This window comes from Ochotona curzoniae, unplaced genomic scaffold, assembly GCF_017591425.1.
Source record: "Ochotona curzoniae isolate NIBS_2020 unplaced genomic scaffold, NIBS_Ocur_1.0 contig_43, whole genome shotgun sequence".
Classification (NCBI taxonomy): Eukaryota; Metazoa; Chordata; class Mammalia; order Lagomorpha; family Ochotonidae; genus Ochotona; species Ochotona curzoniae.
Window position 1 is genome coordinate 34,345,939 of NW_024466218.1, and position 17,298 is coordinate 34,363,236.

At 39.1% G+C, this 17,298-nt stretch overlaps 1 protein-coding gene across 6 annotated transcripts in view; it reads right to left on the reverse strand.

The window, feature by feature from the left end:
• Nucleotides 1-7,073: 7,073 nt before the first annotated feature.
• Nucleotides 7,074-17,298, reverse strand: part of CD226 (CD226 molecule) — an 81,760-nt gene continuing 71,535 nt past the window's right edge. For 3 of the 6 annotated variants that reach the window (XM_040985110.1, XM_040985109.1, XM_040985112.1), the window contains one exon: nt 7,074-10,962. In XM_040985110.1, the coding sequence (XP_040841044.1) occupies nt 10,401-10,962 (562 nt within the window). In that variant the 3' untranslated portion in view covers nt 7,074-10,400. Of the gene's footprint in view, nt 10,963-14,545; nt 14,604-17,298 lie in introns of all 6 variants that reach the window. The other 3 variants (XM_040985114.1, XM_040985115.1, XM_040985111.1) reach the window with 2 other exon arrangements.

The following is a 17,298-nucleotide window of genomic DNA, read 5'->3' on the forward strand; positions in this document are numbered from 1 at the left end:
CATGGAAAGGTTTAGTGTGGCTGCTGATCAACATTGTATATTGTGAACAACTGACATAAATTCATTATTCTTCTGTTGTCAGCCAATTCTTTGCTAGAATTTTAAACTAACTTGTCCTAGAGTAATAGAGGGAGACAATTAAGTAGATGTTTGTGCTTTTTAGTCCTGATGATACATCATACTGTATTCCTGTTTATTATGTTTGGGATCTTAAGCACTCGATAGCACTTTATGGTGTCATTATTTATAACCTCTGTGACAGTCTTATTGGATCAGAGTCAGGGATACATTTTTTATTTGAATATTGAACAGCTTCCTTTCTCAACAAAAATTTTGAAAATGACATTTTTGTATGTTGAAATATCTTATGTTTCAGGTTTTTCCTGATAAATGCCATTAGACAATTATTTAAATAAAGTGGTTCACATAATTTTAAGTTAAAAGTGGTAACTTAAAAGAAAACCATATTTCGCTTATAATTTTCAGATGCTTTTCCCTTATCCTGAGATTTTAATATCTTGTAAACATTTGAAGGAAATGCATTTGTAGTAGAACTGCCCCTTTTCATAATCATATTTACACATCAAGTTTCATTTTAATTTCTCTTCAGTGCTGCTTCTCTAAGAAGTCCCCACATTCTGATTGCCTGAAGAATGGATGAACTTAATTTTTTAAATCATTATATTTGGGGCCAATTTTAATAGACACAATTTACTTCCTCAGTCTTTCTTTAAGGTGATTTTAGATTTAGAGCACGAAATTGAAGCTTCCTGTAGACAGCGTAATGCATCACATGGAGCAAGGAAGGTATGCTCATTCTGTGGTTGAGTGAACACTGGCACTTAAATCCTGCCTTAACTCGCTTGAGTCTCACCGTCTCAACAGAGTTGTTTATAATCCAGGATTTAAACTGTCAAGACCCAAATTCAAGCAGAGAAGATTTAGACAATAATTTAATTTTTAACTAACTGTAAGATTTCTGTCAAAAAAAGGTATCGAAAAGACATTTTTGTGGCAGTTCCATTTCCTTAACTGTTTGACTGAGCAGTCAAACGGAAAGCAGAATGATAGCCGTACCTTGATCTAAACATCAATCAGAAATTTACATAATGCAGTTATGAAACCATTTGACTAATCAGATTCACGTCTTATTGCATAGTCTAAGACACCTCGCTAGCTCCTGCTGACATCCGTTGGCGGAGTGAGCAATGGAGTCTCGTGTGTTCGTGAAGACCCACAATGGAGTATCCTCTCAAGTGATAAGATGCTCTCTCATGTTAATTAAAGCAGACAGTGCAGAAGCAATCCCAGCAGATCAGTCTGCTTTCTCCCAGAGAAGAAGCTAGCATCATACTTACTGCAGACGGCAGCAACCCTTCAGGACTGCAATGGTCCCGCTTCTCCCCTCCACCCAGCCTTCACACACACACACACACACACACACACACCATGCACACATACCGCAGCCCTCACACACCACACACACACACACATTTGTCTGCGGCTTTTGACCTACTCTGTATGCTACACTGAACTTACCTTTTGTACAAACCCACACAGGATTATCTCCCTTATAAACTTCTCATCCCTATGACTCTCAAATGTATTAATTATGTGTTGTATGTTCACTTCCTGTAAATGTTTATTTAATTAATTTATACATGTATATACACATATAGTTTGTGAAGTTAAACTGTACATGATAAAGGGTTGTAATTTGTAGTTGATTAAATATAATGTTTATGATCACTTTGATAAAATTAATTTTGGACATTAGGATGTTGCCAAGAAATTGAACACCCGTTATAAACTTGCTTCTGTTGAAAAATATATGATCTGGCATACTTTATGTTTAGTTACAGTCTACTCCAGATTAATAATAATTTGGGGACATCTGTACTGAAATACTAGTTGAAATATTTTGGAATCAAATGCAAAAAAAAAATAGCTGTCTCTGGAACTGAAATGTGAATATCTGGCAGACCAGAAAATATTATAACAATGAGGCAATAATAAAATTAGGAAATTAAATTGTTTTAAAATCTGTCTGTGTGATTTTTCCCCCTTGGTAGAAACACATAACTAGAGAATTCCCTTTTGAATTTATAGTCATCAATAAATTAATCCCTAAGAAATAAATCTGTTATGTTTTCTTTATAATTCTGAGAAGTTTACAGGTGACACTGTGAGGAGGATGATGCGTAGTTGTATGGTGTTAAAATTTCTGTTTTATCAGTTAAGAAAAGGTAAAGATGTTCAAAAAAGCCACCATTTTACACAACTTTGTATGACTGAATTCTTGCACAACTAAACTGATGTTTCATACAATTTATTTATTAGGATCCCTATAATAGTATATGATTCCCTTACATTTTTGCTGTTATGGATGAAATGTAACTATGTAATTAAACAGAATTGTGACAATCATATTCTGCTAAGTTTTAAAAAGTTACTTATTCATTTACTAGCTGTTCATTTCAAAATAAATTCAAAGTAGGTCCTTTATTAGCTGTAAGGTTGCTAGGATATTATTACACATTTCCACGTTTGAATTCTTACTCGATTGATTCCAGTGTTTTGGAATCATAGAATATTGATATTGAAAATGACATCTACATTTTTATTTCACATTTAAAAGCTATCCCAAGGCTTTAAGCGATCTACATGCTCTTAAACACTTGGCAACAGTCATTTCCTTCATCCCTTTACCTCCTTCCTAATGGTTGAAGTAGGTTTGGGAAAATAAACACCAAATGGGCAGATCCACCATCAAAAGAGAGGTGTGTTCGATGGCTTCCTTCGTTGTTCTGCATCCCATGAAGCAGCACCTTTATCACTTGACAAAACATACTTCTCAGTCTTTATCTGGTTTCTTAGATTAATTTGCTGTAAGCATTTTCCCTTTTAGATGTCTATGCCTTTAACAGCATAATGACGCTTCCATACTGTCGAAGCAGTGGACTGCGTTAACACGATCTTCTGGAGGTTGATGGAGCAAAACACACTAATGTGAAGAAAGCAATGAAAAACTGTAGAAAGACATTTTAGTTCCATGCAGCCAGCAGAAACTTGAAAGTGCTCAGTGGTGGCCATGCTGAGAGCATCAATTCTATCTAAAAGCTGAATTAAAAAGTTTATTGTAAATGGATTTTTTTAGTCCACTTTTAAACAAGTCGGCAGCTTGAACGGTGGGTTTCCTTTCCCCTTTGGTCACAAGGGAAATCGCAAGGGTTCTACTTCCTGGACACAGTGGCCTCACTGAGTGCAAAGGTGTGTGATAGCTCAGAGCTGAAGATGAAGCGCTCTAGGCAAGACATCCAAGCCAGCACCCAATAGCCATCACTTCACTATCTCTGTCATGTGCAAGAAAAGTCTGATGCTTTATTTTCCAGTTAATCAAGAAATATGTTTATCTAGTTGTAGCCACATGCAGAATTATTAAAATAAATATTTTAGCAAGAATGGGATAGAACATCTTTTCAGGCAATCTGGGTGCACATTAGTAGTAAACTGGATGAAAAGTGACAGAAAGGCAGCGCTTGCTCCAGGCACCCGGTGTGCAGGCTGCAAGAAGCAACAGCAGCTTCACACACCAGCAACTGAACTCTGTAAATATTTAGTCTTTTTGGTAGACAACGTGGTCTAAGAAAATCCCCAACTTACCTCTTGTTTGAATTCCACACTTGTTTTAAAAGCTCCTTTTAAAAAGAAACTTCATCTCTTCTTTGACAAACGTTGCGTATGATACAAATGTTCAAATGAGGCCATTTGCAATATATGCATAAACTGCGGATACTTCAGAGTGTTTGCAACCCTTGACTATAAGGGAAGGGATAGAGACCATTTCAAACTTGATTTTAAAATCATGAATTGCATCTTCTAATGCCCAGTAATTCAAAAGAGTGTAAGATTTCATCCCTCTTTAAGGATCTCTGCATCCAGGAAAGAAGGCTCCAGCCAAGTCAGAGCAGGCGCACTGGTCTCCTCTGGTCCTCTGAATACCCTTTGAGTCCCATTTGGCTTTGTCAATTCCCTTCCTGTTACAAAACTCACCCAAAAACAACACATTATGTACCCTGCTGCTTAGTGTGTATATGTTTATCTGATTACATTTCAGAGAGCTAGGCAGGGCTTGGTGTCTACCCCCACCCAGAGAAAGACTCCAAGGCTGGCACCCTGCAGCAGGCGATTCCACTAAGTAACCTGGTTCTCAGCAGCAGCCTCTGCGGAGAGATGTCACTCAACACTCTAAGTGGCCTTTACTCCCTTGCCTGACACTTCCTCAGTAGAAAGAAGGGATGGCATCCTAAATTGAAAAACATAGCCCATTGAGAGATCTGCTCAGAAATGCAGCTGACACGCGATTGTTTTCAATTTGGAATTTGCAAATGAGAAATGATGCCCAGTGCTATTTTTAATACTGCGCGCCACTCAGACTGAATTGGGGTGACATTTGATATCTCAGGTAAAATCAATATTGCATTTAGTAGAAAATATTCACTTAATCATGAACAAAATGTAACTCCACCCTTTGGGTGACATTTGTGCATTCTAGCTCTTCAAAAGGTGTGAAAAAAAAAGAAACATCGTACATTCAAGAGACATTATTGTGATGTTTAATGTTAGAAACAATAATATTTTGATGCTGCATCTAACCATGAGTTTCAGTGGGTTTATGAATGGGGTTTGGAGCATGATTTCAAATATGTAAGAATATTATGATGACTCAGACCATCCAAGTCAATGCGGTTGACTGTTGGGTGAGAAGTTGTATTGGTCTTTTTTCATTCCTCTCCAGGTGTGACATTCTCCCTGTAGCTGAAATGACATGTGATTCTTACTGCTTGATTGTTAGCAACCTTGTTTCCTAACATAAAAGAAATAGTAAAATGCTTTTGGCAGTAGTGGCTTTTTCTCTCTCTTTTTTGTTGGTTTGTTTGTTAATGTAGCCTGAAATAAATGTTAAGGTCAATGCTATCCCCACTGAAACATAAAGAGAAAGCAGGTACAGCTTGAGAAGAAAGAATTAAATGTAATAGTTACAGTCTTCACGCATTTCAACACATGGCCATATGAAGTAAATAAACTGTGAAACAAATCTATATGCTTGTTTCCGTGTTTAATGTTGAAAGAGCTCTTTAACACAGAGACACTGTACTGATAAACATGGGAGCACTGAAGATGCACAGGATCTGTACAACCCCAGCTTTCCGATTTGCTCATCTTCTTTTCTATTACGGATTCATTACAAGATTATTAAAGTATATATACAACACTTGATCTACCTATTATTTCTTCAACTTTTCTTATCCAAAGTCATGTAATTCTCATTTGACTTTGGTAAGACTAAACCTTAAAGTTAATGAATATTGAACACACGAGAGACAAGTGAGACACTTCCCGGTGACACATACTTCATTTTACCAGAATTCCTAAAAACATCATGGCATGCAGTGCCTCACATTGGTAGTGGATATGCAACGAATCGGAATTACTGACGGTTGATCTTCAGTAGTTGCTCCTTGCGCAGACCTGGCACAGTATCCATCTGCCTTTGGCTGCACACACATTTTTGGCTTTTTTTAACTTGCACATTTTTATGATGCTTGATCTTTATCCCAGCATTGTCAGGAAAACCAAGGATGATTTCACTGTAGAGTTCAATTTGCCCTTTATTTTTACTTCATATTCATTTTGCACATTTTAAATATATGACTTTTCAAATGCCAGAAATATTATTTCAGTTCATTCACAAAATGGGCCAAAATGTAATACAGACCAGAAATAAATATAACAGAAAATAGAATCAAGCCACACCGTTGCATCATGAAGAAAAGACAGGACAAAAACAGGCCAGATACCAAAATGCCACACAACATAAGCAGCAACTTTAAACTGCCGAAAACTGAAATGATAGGATAAATTTATATTGCAGCAAAACAATTTTGAAATTCAGTTTTTTCATAACATGCATTAGCCACAAACTATTATTTTCATTTTTTCAAAGCAATTTTTTTCTTGCTGAATTCTTCACTGACTCATAGATCAAACAGTAGTATCATTTTCTTCAAGAAGGTTTTTTGTTTTTTATTTTCTTTTTCATTTCTTCAGCAACACATTAGTCATTCAGTAGCATGTTATTTAACTTCATGGCTTTGTAAATTTCTTTTTTTTCCTGTTGTTGATTTTATTTTATGCCTTTTTATAAGGGGATGTATAGTAACTGTGTAATTGAGACTACCATATGCAGTAGAATGTTATTTAACTTCATGGCATTATAAATTTGTATTTTTCTTCCTGTTGTTGATTTTGTATTGTAGCTTGTAGTATGCATCTCTACTTCCATATCAGAGATGTATTCCCAATGAAAAAAATTAAATATGTCTTGACAATAGGATGCTGGATTCTGCCATTGTCCATACTTGCAGTGTCAGGATACACTTAAATAGCAGAATGCTAGACTTATGATCGTTTATGAAGGACTGTACTATTGAAATAATGTAGGGGAAATTAGTGTGTGGGGGTTGCCAGGTGGGTAGTTGGAGACAAGCAAAGAGAAATTCCAGTGCCTATGGAACTGTATTATGGAAAAATAAAATGAAAACAAATTTTTTAAATAATTCTAAAAAAAAAAAAAGAAAGAGAGGAAAATGTCCTTGTTGTGCTAACAACAGGAACAAAAGTTGGAGAAACTAAAAGGTCATGGGCAGTGTTGACATTCCAAGACACACCCCGAGAAATCAGCCACCAAGAGCTACCTATCTGGGACTGAAACAGTGAAACTACCAGCTAAGCGGAACCTGTAAATGCCATGTTGGATAAATTGCTAGAGTCTGTTTATGGAATAGCCTGAATGAAAAGCTCCTGGGGTCTGAAGCTCAAGGGCTTCCACACTTTCTTGGGCTTTCCCTGGAAGAACACCAAGGAAAACTCTTTATGGCTCTAGAAAGAAAAAGAAAAAGAGACAGAGTTCTGTCAGAGCTCCTACTGTCTGCCTCTCCTCCAGGAATGATAGCACCATGAGGTCTTCAGGGAGCGCTTTCCAAGGAAATGGAGGCAGTACTGGGCAACAGCAGTGGGTGTAGGGAGCAGACATCAAGACCACATTGTGGGAGAAACTCTATGAATATCACAAAGGGCAACTAAGAACCTGAAATGGAATGGTAAGATTACAGAAACTGCCCTTTCACAGTTTACCCCCACATCATCAGGGCTCCAGAACAACAACGGTGAATTCTAGACACAAAATCTACAACACAGAGTGAAGTTACACAGGCTTAGATAAAACAGAACAAGGAACAGGAGTAAAAGGCATGAATATTAAAAAGGAAGAAAGATATAATTGTCCATGTGGAAAACTACAAAGAATCAACTGAAAAACTCCTGGAACTAACAAGTGAGTAGGCAGGTACTGACGCCAGCGTAGAAGAATGACTAGGACGGAGCGTGGCCGGCATGGGCATCAGTCAGGAAGAACTGGGTGTACAGTACAGGAAGGGCATGCTGCAACTTTCTACCTGCCCACCACCTACTGACTAAATGACCTACAGAGAAACAACAAAATTTCACACCAATCTCCCATGCCTCAGGAAGTCCAACGTTGGCTAATTCCAACCCAGAAGCACCTAGAAAAGGAGATTCCAGGAGTTGTTTAATTCCTTTCTCAAAGTGACATAATAGTGTGATACACAACTTCTCTTCAAGTAATTTTCTTCAATTGTCATTCAAAATTACATTTATTTTCCCACCACTATAGATTTAAGAATTAAATTAAGGAATATAGGAGGTTTGAAAATTATCATACATAATAGAAACACTTTATATCATTATCCCAATTTTATTTCAAGACTACCAAGTAAGAAGGTTGGTAGAAATACTAATTATTTATTTACCAATTGTCTATTTATTTACAAATATATTTTAAAATGATCTTGGATGTATGTAGACCTGCAAATAAATTCAGGTACACTGGGTCCCCTAATTGTAACAAAAACCACGAAGTCATTTGTCAATTTTAGAAGCTCTTGACTTGGAGAAATTCTCCTGTGGCTGTTACTTGGACGTGGCTTTGCGTCTGCCTCCCTCTATGGAACCTAAAGTGGAGGAGCTCAGCTACCTCCTTGCTGACACAAAATCTGGAGCAAATGAAGCACGTCAAAAAAGGATGTTCACGTGTGGCTTGGACGATGCAGGGGAGCGACGCCCCGTTCAGCTGCAGCCGTTCTAGGCAGTGTCCAAGCTCAAAGCACGGGCTATGCTTCTTTCCAAGATGGAAAAAGAAATTAGTGCTCATGGAGTATTATACTTTCTTTATTTAATATAACAGAACACAATCCAGCAAGGCAAACATTCACATACCTTACAGAGACTGATATGAATTTACATAATAAAATTAGGAACCGTGTTTTAAAGAGGATGAATACTTAACATTCAAGTAAGGACAGTAAACCAGCGTTATCCCAGACATTTGTCATTCCTGTAACCAACAGCTCCTCTCACACCCTGCGGTGTGCTTAGTGCTTTGAACCCGGAGCGCTTAGTATGTAAACCAACCTTGACAGTTACAGAATTTTCTTAGAAAGCATTATAGTTAATTCTAAAAACCACTGTTCTGTCTATTGGATCACTAATAAAACAAACTTGTTTTGATTTTTTATTTAAAAAGCACCAGAGCTCAAATACTTGACCAGAATAATAGCAATGAACGGACTAGTGAGAAATTACAGTAACTTACACAAAGGCCCAAGTGCACAGGTCAGCATTCACTGAGCAGCATGTTTTAATAGTAGCCAAGCTCAGTCATGTTTCATCCTGATATTGTCATGATTAATTTGGTTTAAATTTATATGAATAGCTGGTTAGCTTTAAATTGACTGAATTAACAAAATGTTCAATAAACATGAATTTGTACTAACTGAAAATTACTATGTGTTTACCTTCCATTCATAGGCAGGATTACAAGTTCATGAAATTACCGTTCTGTTTTTCAGCATACATAAAAGCCTTTCAATAAAATTTGAGGGTCTCTGCTGAAATATAGCCAATACATAGTCAGTAGAAATGTGTTATTTTGCTAATAAAACTGGGTATCCTATAACATCAATTAACAAGCCTCCCTGCCTTCCTACAACACAGTAATTTACTCCAATGTTCACATTAATATAAATATTAAAATAAAGATATTTGGAGGAAGAATGAATTTATACAATATGTCAATATATATCAATTTTTAAAAATTTAAGAAATCTTGCTTTCCAAACAGAATCTTGCAAAAAAAAAAAGAAATTAATTCTAATCCTGATCTTTTATTTTGTGGATCTGCTCTTTTATTAACAACCAAAATAGTAGGTACAAGTAATGGTGATAGTGAGGGAGGGTTACCACAGTAGGCAGATTCTAAACCTTTAGCAAATCAGGCTATATCGAGGAGACGCAACCCAAGTGGTCTGTAAGCACGGACATTCAGAGAAAGAAGAGGAGCAAAGGGCGCTTCCCGAGTCAGCACCGCTGGCTGTCCAGGGGCAGCCAGGGAGGCCAGAGGGCCAGCAGAGGCCTGAGGCTGGCACCAAGCCCCTGGGAAAACCAAGAAGGCTGGGAGTGCAAACAGGCAGAGAAGGAAGCATGGAAACAGCTCTCTGTCTGACTCCGAACAAGAGCTGTATCAATAGGGTCCCTTCTCCTCTGTATTAACCATCTGGCTATTCCAGAAAGCAATTATGTTATCGTGTTTAACTTTTTAAAATGATGCTTATCTCAGTATGCACTCTAACTTAGTTTCCCAACCTCCATCTGAACCCTTCCAATACTCTCCTTCTAAATTCCTATCCCTTACCACAACTTCCAACAACCATTTTTATCAGTTAGTTTCACATACTTATTTTTTAAAATCTAGCTAAGCTTCAGTGCCTGACCCTTTTAAAATAATTTATGATAGAAATAATTCCTTAAGAGTATAAAATAAATATCAAAAACCATGGGGTTTTTTTGTTTGTTGTTTATTTGTTTTTACTTTTGGCCCACCTACCTGCTACATCTGCTCATAAAGCTAGGGCTGGGATGGTGGTAAAAATCCCACACAAATTGAGAGATCAATGTGAGAAGAGGAAATGAGGAGCTGTTCCTGTCACATTTGTCTTTTTCTGAGTGTCCATATACTACTGCCAGGTGCTCTTCACTGTTCTGATGGAACAGATTCTACAAGTGGGAGAAGGAACTGACCTAGACCCCTGCTTTTCACATTTAGTTACCAGATGTCTGGCACGCCACGTTTATTAGTAACTTCCTCATCCTTGAGGCTCCCTTTCCCTCTGAACGGCCGGCACCGTGCCTTGACTAAAGCCATTTCATCCTTTCTGGTCATTGCACCTTTTTAACAACAGGAAAATAACCAAATCTGGCTGCTATCTTGGCGAGGCAAGCCCGCTATCGCACCAAAAGAAGAGTGTCTGAATTACCACGAGGCACTGGCAGCCACTTGGAAGCCCAAGAGGAAAGCTTGAGTGAGTTAAGCCCACATCGAGGATGCCAGCCCAGCACTGAGGAAGGGATCCAGACACCAGTCCATGCCAATGCTTAATTCTAGAAACAGGAAATCTTCGGAGACATCCTTTGTTGAGGCTGGAACTACCCTGCATTGTTCTGATACAAGATTCAGTACATTTTCTTACACATACGAATAAATTATTATAGTCAGATTTTCTGAAGCATTTCCATTTAGAATGTTTTCTAGATAATGCAACAATTTTCCGATCAAATGAAACAAGTGTGGTGAACTGGTTTCCAAGGTAGAGATGCTGGGTATGAAGATCCATATTTATAATAGTTGTCTTGAATTTGCTCAAACAAAAGGGAAAACTAGACCCTCGCCTTTGGTCTGCGAGAGAAGGTAGGGTAGTTGACATAGATATCTTCACTGTCCACGCACTGAGGGGTGGAGACAGGGGGTCTATAGTTGTCGGCCACCTAGAAGACAAACAGCAGAGAGTGTCAATGTTTGACTCGATTTCAAAAGCTAATATAGATGCTCAAAACTCGACCATATTATAGGGCAAACAGCCACCGGAAGTAATCTCATTAAACACTGTCTTCATAGCATGCAACTTCCGTCAGAATTCATATTCTTACTTTGCAGGACTATTAATGAGATGCAGCAGAAATCTAATCTATAGTATTTATGTCTTATTATCCTGTGCTATGAGTTACCAGATTTGAAGTAGAAATGGTCCCTCTCCGAGTGTTGGCTATTGTAATAACAATTATTCTTATTTTCACACTGAAAGTCTACTGTGCCCAGAGCGATGGTTCAATGGCTAAATCTTGACCTTATTAGTGTCAGGATTCTATATGCGTGCCGGTTTGTGTCCCGGGTGCTCTGCTTTCCATCCAGTTCCCTACTTTGTGACCTAGGAAAAGCAGTAGAGGCAGGCCCAAAGCCTTGGCACCCTGCACCCACCCGCATGGGAGACCTGAAAGAGGAACCTGGTCCTTGGGTTTGGTTTGGCTCAGCTCTGGATATTGTGGCCTTTTGGGGAGTGAACGGATGGCTAATGGAAGATCTTTCTTTCTCTCTCTTTCTGCCCATAAATCTGATCTGGCTTTCCAATATCAATAGGTAAATCTTTAAAAGAAAATTCTACCATATTAGCCCATGTCAGATACCAATTAATGTCTGTTGAATGAATGTCTTAATACATGCTTTTTAAAGAAGAACTGAAAATAATGAAAAAGTAATAAACTCCATTCACTTTCCAAGACAACAATATGGAATCATTGGTCTTCTCTCTCCTGATCAAGTCTCTTTGATCACCTGTAAGTATTTATGTAACAGAAAATAAGCAGACGTGAGAAAAAGAGATGAGTTGAAGAAGTGAGAACTTTATTAAGTAAGTAGAAAACTTAGGATGATTTTGACGTTTTCAAGGAAAATGCAAAAAGAAAATTCTAGTTCCATTGTTACTTCCATAATCTGTATTTTAAAAAATACAAAAGAAGCAATTTGATCTAACTTCCTTTATCTTTCATCTTCCAACTTACCTTTCATTTGTTGCCATCCTTCAAAATTTCATTTTTCGACAAAAGCCTGGAAAAGTTGAGTAGCTAATGTAGACAAGCTGCAAAATGTCTATCCTGCCTCCAAATTCAAAACAATAAATGTGGCTTGAGTGCACAAATGGCTAAGGACAAAAAGATAAGCCAAATATGTATGCAATAGAGCACTATTTTATTGCACAGTGAGGTAGCAGATGAATGAAGGCAACTTCTCCAGTCTGCAGAAGATGCCAAGAACCAAGCATGAGTTAAGAAAAATAAACTTCTTTGCAAAGAGTAACTAATCAAATTTTTAAATTGACAAATTGCTAAGAAGTCCGAAAGCACATACATCAGATACTTTCCCCTCAAATTTTTAGTGCTTGACTTTTTGGTCTTGTGGAACTCCAGTGCAAATAATGAAATTGAAGAGAATTGTGCAGTTGCAGATGGAACTTGAGGACATCTTTGCTCTCACCAGTTGGGCTGCTACAATAGACCACCAGCACAGACTGAGTGGTTTACACATCAAACATTTGTTTTTCAGTTCTGGATGCTGACAAGTCCAAGATCAAGTGTCTGCTGAGGACTCAACCCTTGGCTCACAGAAGCCATCTTGTCATATCTCAACAGGGTCCAGAGCAAACAGAAAAGCAATGGCAGGTCTCTGCAAATCAGGCCATTAATGCCACTGGGAGGGCTCCACCCTCATGACATAATCACCTACCAAAGACCTCACCTCTTCAATACCATTACCTTGGAGGTCAGGATTTAGACATATGAATTGGAAAGGGACAGGAAAGAGGCTGGGAAAGGCACAAACATTCCATCTGAAAAACACTTTATTGTAAGGATGGAGCTGTGGCCTAGCATGTTAATCCCCCATCTAGATACCATATGAACACCGGTTGAGCTCACCACTGCTCCACTTCCAGTCCAGCTCCCTGCTAATGGCCTGGGAAAGCAACAGTTGATGTACCACAACTTTGGGTTCCTCCCCCGTGCAAGCAATCCATAGAGCTCCTGGCTCCTGGTCTCCAGCCATCCCAGCTCTGGCCCCTCCAGCCATCTAGAGAATGAATCAACAGATGGAAGATGCTTGTGTGTTTGTGGGTCTCCCTATATCTCTCCATAATTGGCTTTCAAGTAAAATAATAAATCTCTAAAAAAAAGAAGTGCATTCATGTGAAATCTCATTTTTAAGAATGCGCTAATGAGAGATGATTAGGCCTGTAGTGGAAACAGTGAAAATTAGCATCTCTTTTATCTGTAGACTCACTAGGAAGCACCTACCCTTTCAACTAAACAAGAAGTAAACAAAGGGGAGGATATTTTCACAGCCCATCAACTCCTGAAGCCCTCCAAGAAAGGCCTTTGGCTTTATAATCTAACTCAAGTATCCATTAATTAATAAATGAATCCAAAGGCAATGATGATGATGAACAGCAGGCATTGTGTCCCTCTATGTCTTTATTTTGCTTTTGAGCTTTTTATGTGGCTTAATTTAACCTTCACAATGACATGGAAACACAGAAATAATACTATCCTCTGTACTGAATTAAATAGCATCATTTAAAATTGATGTCTTTCCCAGAACCCTTTTATGTGGATTTATCATAAACGAAGTTAAGGTGAAGTTGTACTAGAGTGGCATGAGACCTTAGTCCAGTATAACTGGTGTTTGTAGAAGAAGAGTAAACACACACACACAGGGGAGATGATATGAAACACGTGATTCACGGAGCAATGTGTCTTTGAACCAAGTGCCACACAGCATTGCAGCTGCCAACGTGCAGCCAGAAGAGAAGCATGGGGTCAAATGTCGTCTCAGGAGGTCACGATCTTTATACCTTTGTCTTACTGGAATCCTTCAACTGTGAGGAATAGATTTCTGTTCCTTTTTAAATATTCATTTATTTTTTATCAGAAAAACAGATTCACAAAGAGAAGGAGATACGGAGAGAAAGATTTTCTGCTGGCTGGCTCACTCCTCAAGGGGTTGCAATGGCCAGAACTGAGCTGACCCATAGCCAGAAGCCAGGAGCTTCTTCTGGGTCTCCCACAAGGGTGTACGTCCCAAAGCACCCACACAGATGCTGGATGGGAAGCAGAGCAGCTGGGACATGAAACAGCACCTATATGGGATGTTGGAGCTTGCAAGCTGAGGATTTAGCCACTAGGCTACAATGTGGGGCCCAGTTTATGCTCTTTTAAGGCACTCAGTTACATATCCCTAGGAAACTCATACAGATTTCAGTATTGAATGTTTTTATGTCAGTGTGATTGCCCTTTACTTCTATTACTATGAAAAAGGTAGTTTTAACGGTATTAATAATAGCAAAATAACTCAGAAAAATAACTTCTTACTCAAGTGGTTAATGACTGAATAATAGGCAGCAGCATATCCAGGCAATTGTAGGAAGGGTAAAAAAAAATGATCGTTAATTGCAAAATCAAATGACTGACAAAATATTCATGAATCATAAAAGAGAAAAATGATGATTCTGAGTGTTCTCACCTTATTCTGTGTATCCCTGGATTTTTCCAAAAGGATTCTTTTCTGTCTCTTTCTCCTTCTGGAACATATATTTAACAAAGATTATTAAGATGTTACATACCAACACTAGCATTTATTTTGATTATGCTTTATTTCCCCAGACCCTCAGAATATATGCAAATTAAATAGCCATCCATAATTGCCTTGAGCGTCTGTCCAACATTCTAGTCCAACAAAAGCCTCAGCTTTTGCCTCTCCCTGCCTGCTCCAGGGTGCTCACGAGAGTGAGGACCACCAGGCACATCCAGACAGCATTTTTGGTAATTTATCTCAGTGATTTTCCTAAGGAAAAGAGTGTCCCGTTATAGAAATAGCTTGGCACCTTCTTCAAATAATCTCAGACATTTTCCTAATCAAAAGCATTTTAAGTGACAACTGTAATTTTTTGTATGACAGTGATAATATACTTAACTGTTACAAAATCTTCTAGGCACCGCTAAAATCATCTATACAAGTTGTTACGTTTCTTTGAGTCTGCATTCCACAGGAAACTGAAGTATGATGAGGATAAATAGCTTCAGATACACCCAGTGTCGGGAGATGAATCCACGGACCTGTGCCCTCTCTAACCAGGCCCTTCACTTTCTCAAAAAAGAAAAAGATTTATTTTTATTGGATAGTCGGATATACAGAGAGAAGGAGAGACAGAGAGGAAGATCTTCCATCCCCTGATTTACTCCCCAATGGCCACAAAGGGTGGAGCTGAGCTGATCTGAAGCCAGGAGCCAGGAGCCTCTTCCGGGTCTCCCACATAGGTGCAGGGTCCCAAAGCTTTGGGCCGTCCTTGACTGCTTTCCCAGGCCACAAGCAGGGAGCTGGATGGGAAGTAGGGTGGCTGGGATTAGAACTGGCACCCATATGGGATCCTGATGCATGCAAGGTGAGGACTTTAGCCACTAGGCTATCGCGTCAGGCCCAAGGCCCTTCTACTTTCCAAGTCACTAAGCTGAGAGCAAAGGAACAAAGGAGCCAGCTAGACTCATCTGGAGCCACCCCTTCAACACACTCTCCACAAAGCCAAGAGAACCTACAAAGACTTCTTCATGAAGAATTTTAAATAATACAAGAGAAGAAGCAACAAGCTAAAGTTTTGAACACCACAGTCCAAACAGCTGCTCGCAGTACTGCGTGTGAAGTAGTTAAGGGGAGACAGTGACTGTCTGCTTCATCGTTCTAATGAAAAGATTGTTGTTAAACCACAAAGTAGATGGGCTAGAGGCAAAAATGCAGAGTTTCTTCACAGCAGAAGCTGTACTTTCTTTATAGAGATCTTGAAAACAAGACAAAGCCTCTAAGAAATAATTATCCAGGTGATGAAAACTGACTCTGACAGTGTCCTATGGGCGCCTTGAAATCCTTCCATCCTACTGACGTAATCTTATCCTTTGGGTATATGCTTATTATTTATATCATTATCTCTTCATTTTCTTACTTATTCTAGGTGTAAACCTCACAAGTGCCTAACAGCGTCTCACCAATTATTAACTTTCCTCCCACAGTCAGAGGGGAAGGCCTACAGATTATATTTGGGCTCCTTTCACACTTACCAGTACTACACAACACCCCCCCAACCACAGGCCCCTGCTGATCTCTACATGAAAGCAATAAAGAACAAGTACAGATAAACCACTCCCAATGTTCTGGGTCACTCAGGCCACCAGGCACTAGGGGCAAAGTAAGAATTCACTTTGGCTTCTAGCCAAGTTAGCCCATCATAAAGTGCAGGATTATTTTAAGCAGGCAAGCATTGTCTGAGAGTCATTGTTGATGCTCCGGGTAATTCCTGAAATATTTCCATTTGAAGTAGCAACTAAAAATTGTTATTACAGACAAAATAGAAAGAATAAATGCATTTTCCTTCGTCATGTTCAGGCACGATTATACCTTCTAGTCCACTCTTCTCTCTATCAAATTTAACCAAATGGGACAGTGTACTTCATATTCCAATTGGGGTAGTCATGTACAAAGCGATGCATAATCCATCACGCCCCGTATCTGTGACCCTGCAGACGTCCACTCTGTCCCTCTCCTCTGGTCATGGTGTCCACGTTCCTGTGCGCCCCTCTGTGCATCTCTGCCCTCAGCGCCTTGCTTTGGGGGCCAACGGGAACCAGCGCCTTGCTTTGGGAGCCAACGGGAACCAGCGCCTTGCTTTGGGAGCCAACGGGAACCAGCAGAGAGCTTTCAAGTGACAATCACCCCTTCGCTATTGACTTTGATTTTCTAATTTCTGGGCAGGGGAAGATTTGAGGGCAGTCTGTCCAGACAAATAAAAGGTAAAAAAAAACATTGCCTTACGCTTTAATTAGACAAATGCTTATTGAACAGCCATTATTTGGACAGATGAGTGCTAAACACTATCTAACATTTAAAAATGAATAAAATAGAATCCCTGACATTATAAAGATTGCAGAAGAGAAGACAGGCATGAAAGTGAGCACAATGCAAAGCAGGGTGCAGGGAGCAGTCGCTAGGAAGCACAAGGTGATTCTGGAGAGTGACATCATGTCTGTTTGCAGGGGCAGAGAAGCAGGACAGCTCTCCGCGAGGACACAGGTCTTCTGCACACTGAATCATGCACAGCATGAAGGTCACATATGAGGAGACACATTTTTGTAGCAGAACAAATGGGAAGAAATTTGGGTATGCCCAAAGAATAAAAGTTGTTGTTTTCACAAAATTTGTCAATGTTAGTGGGAGTAACATAGGTAGAA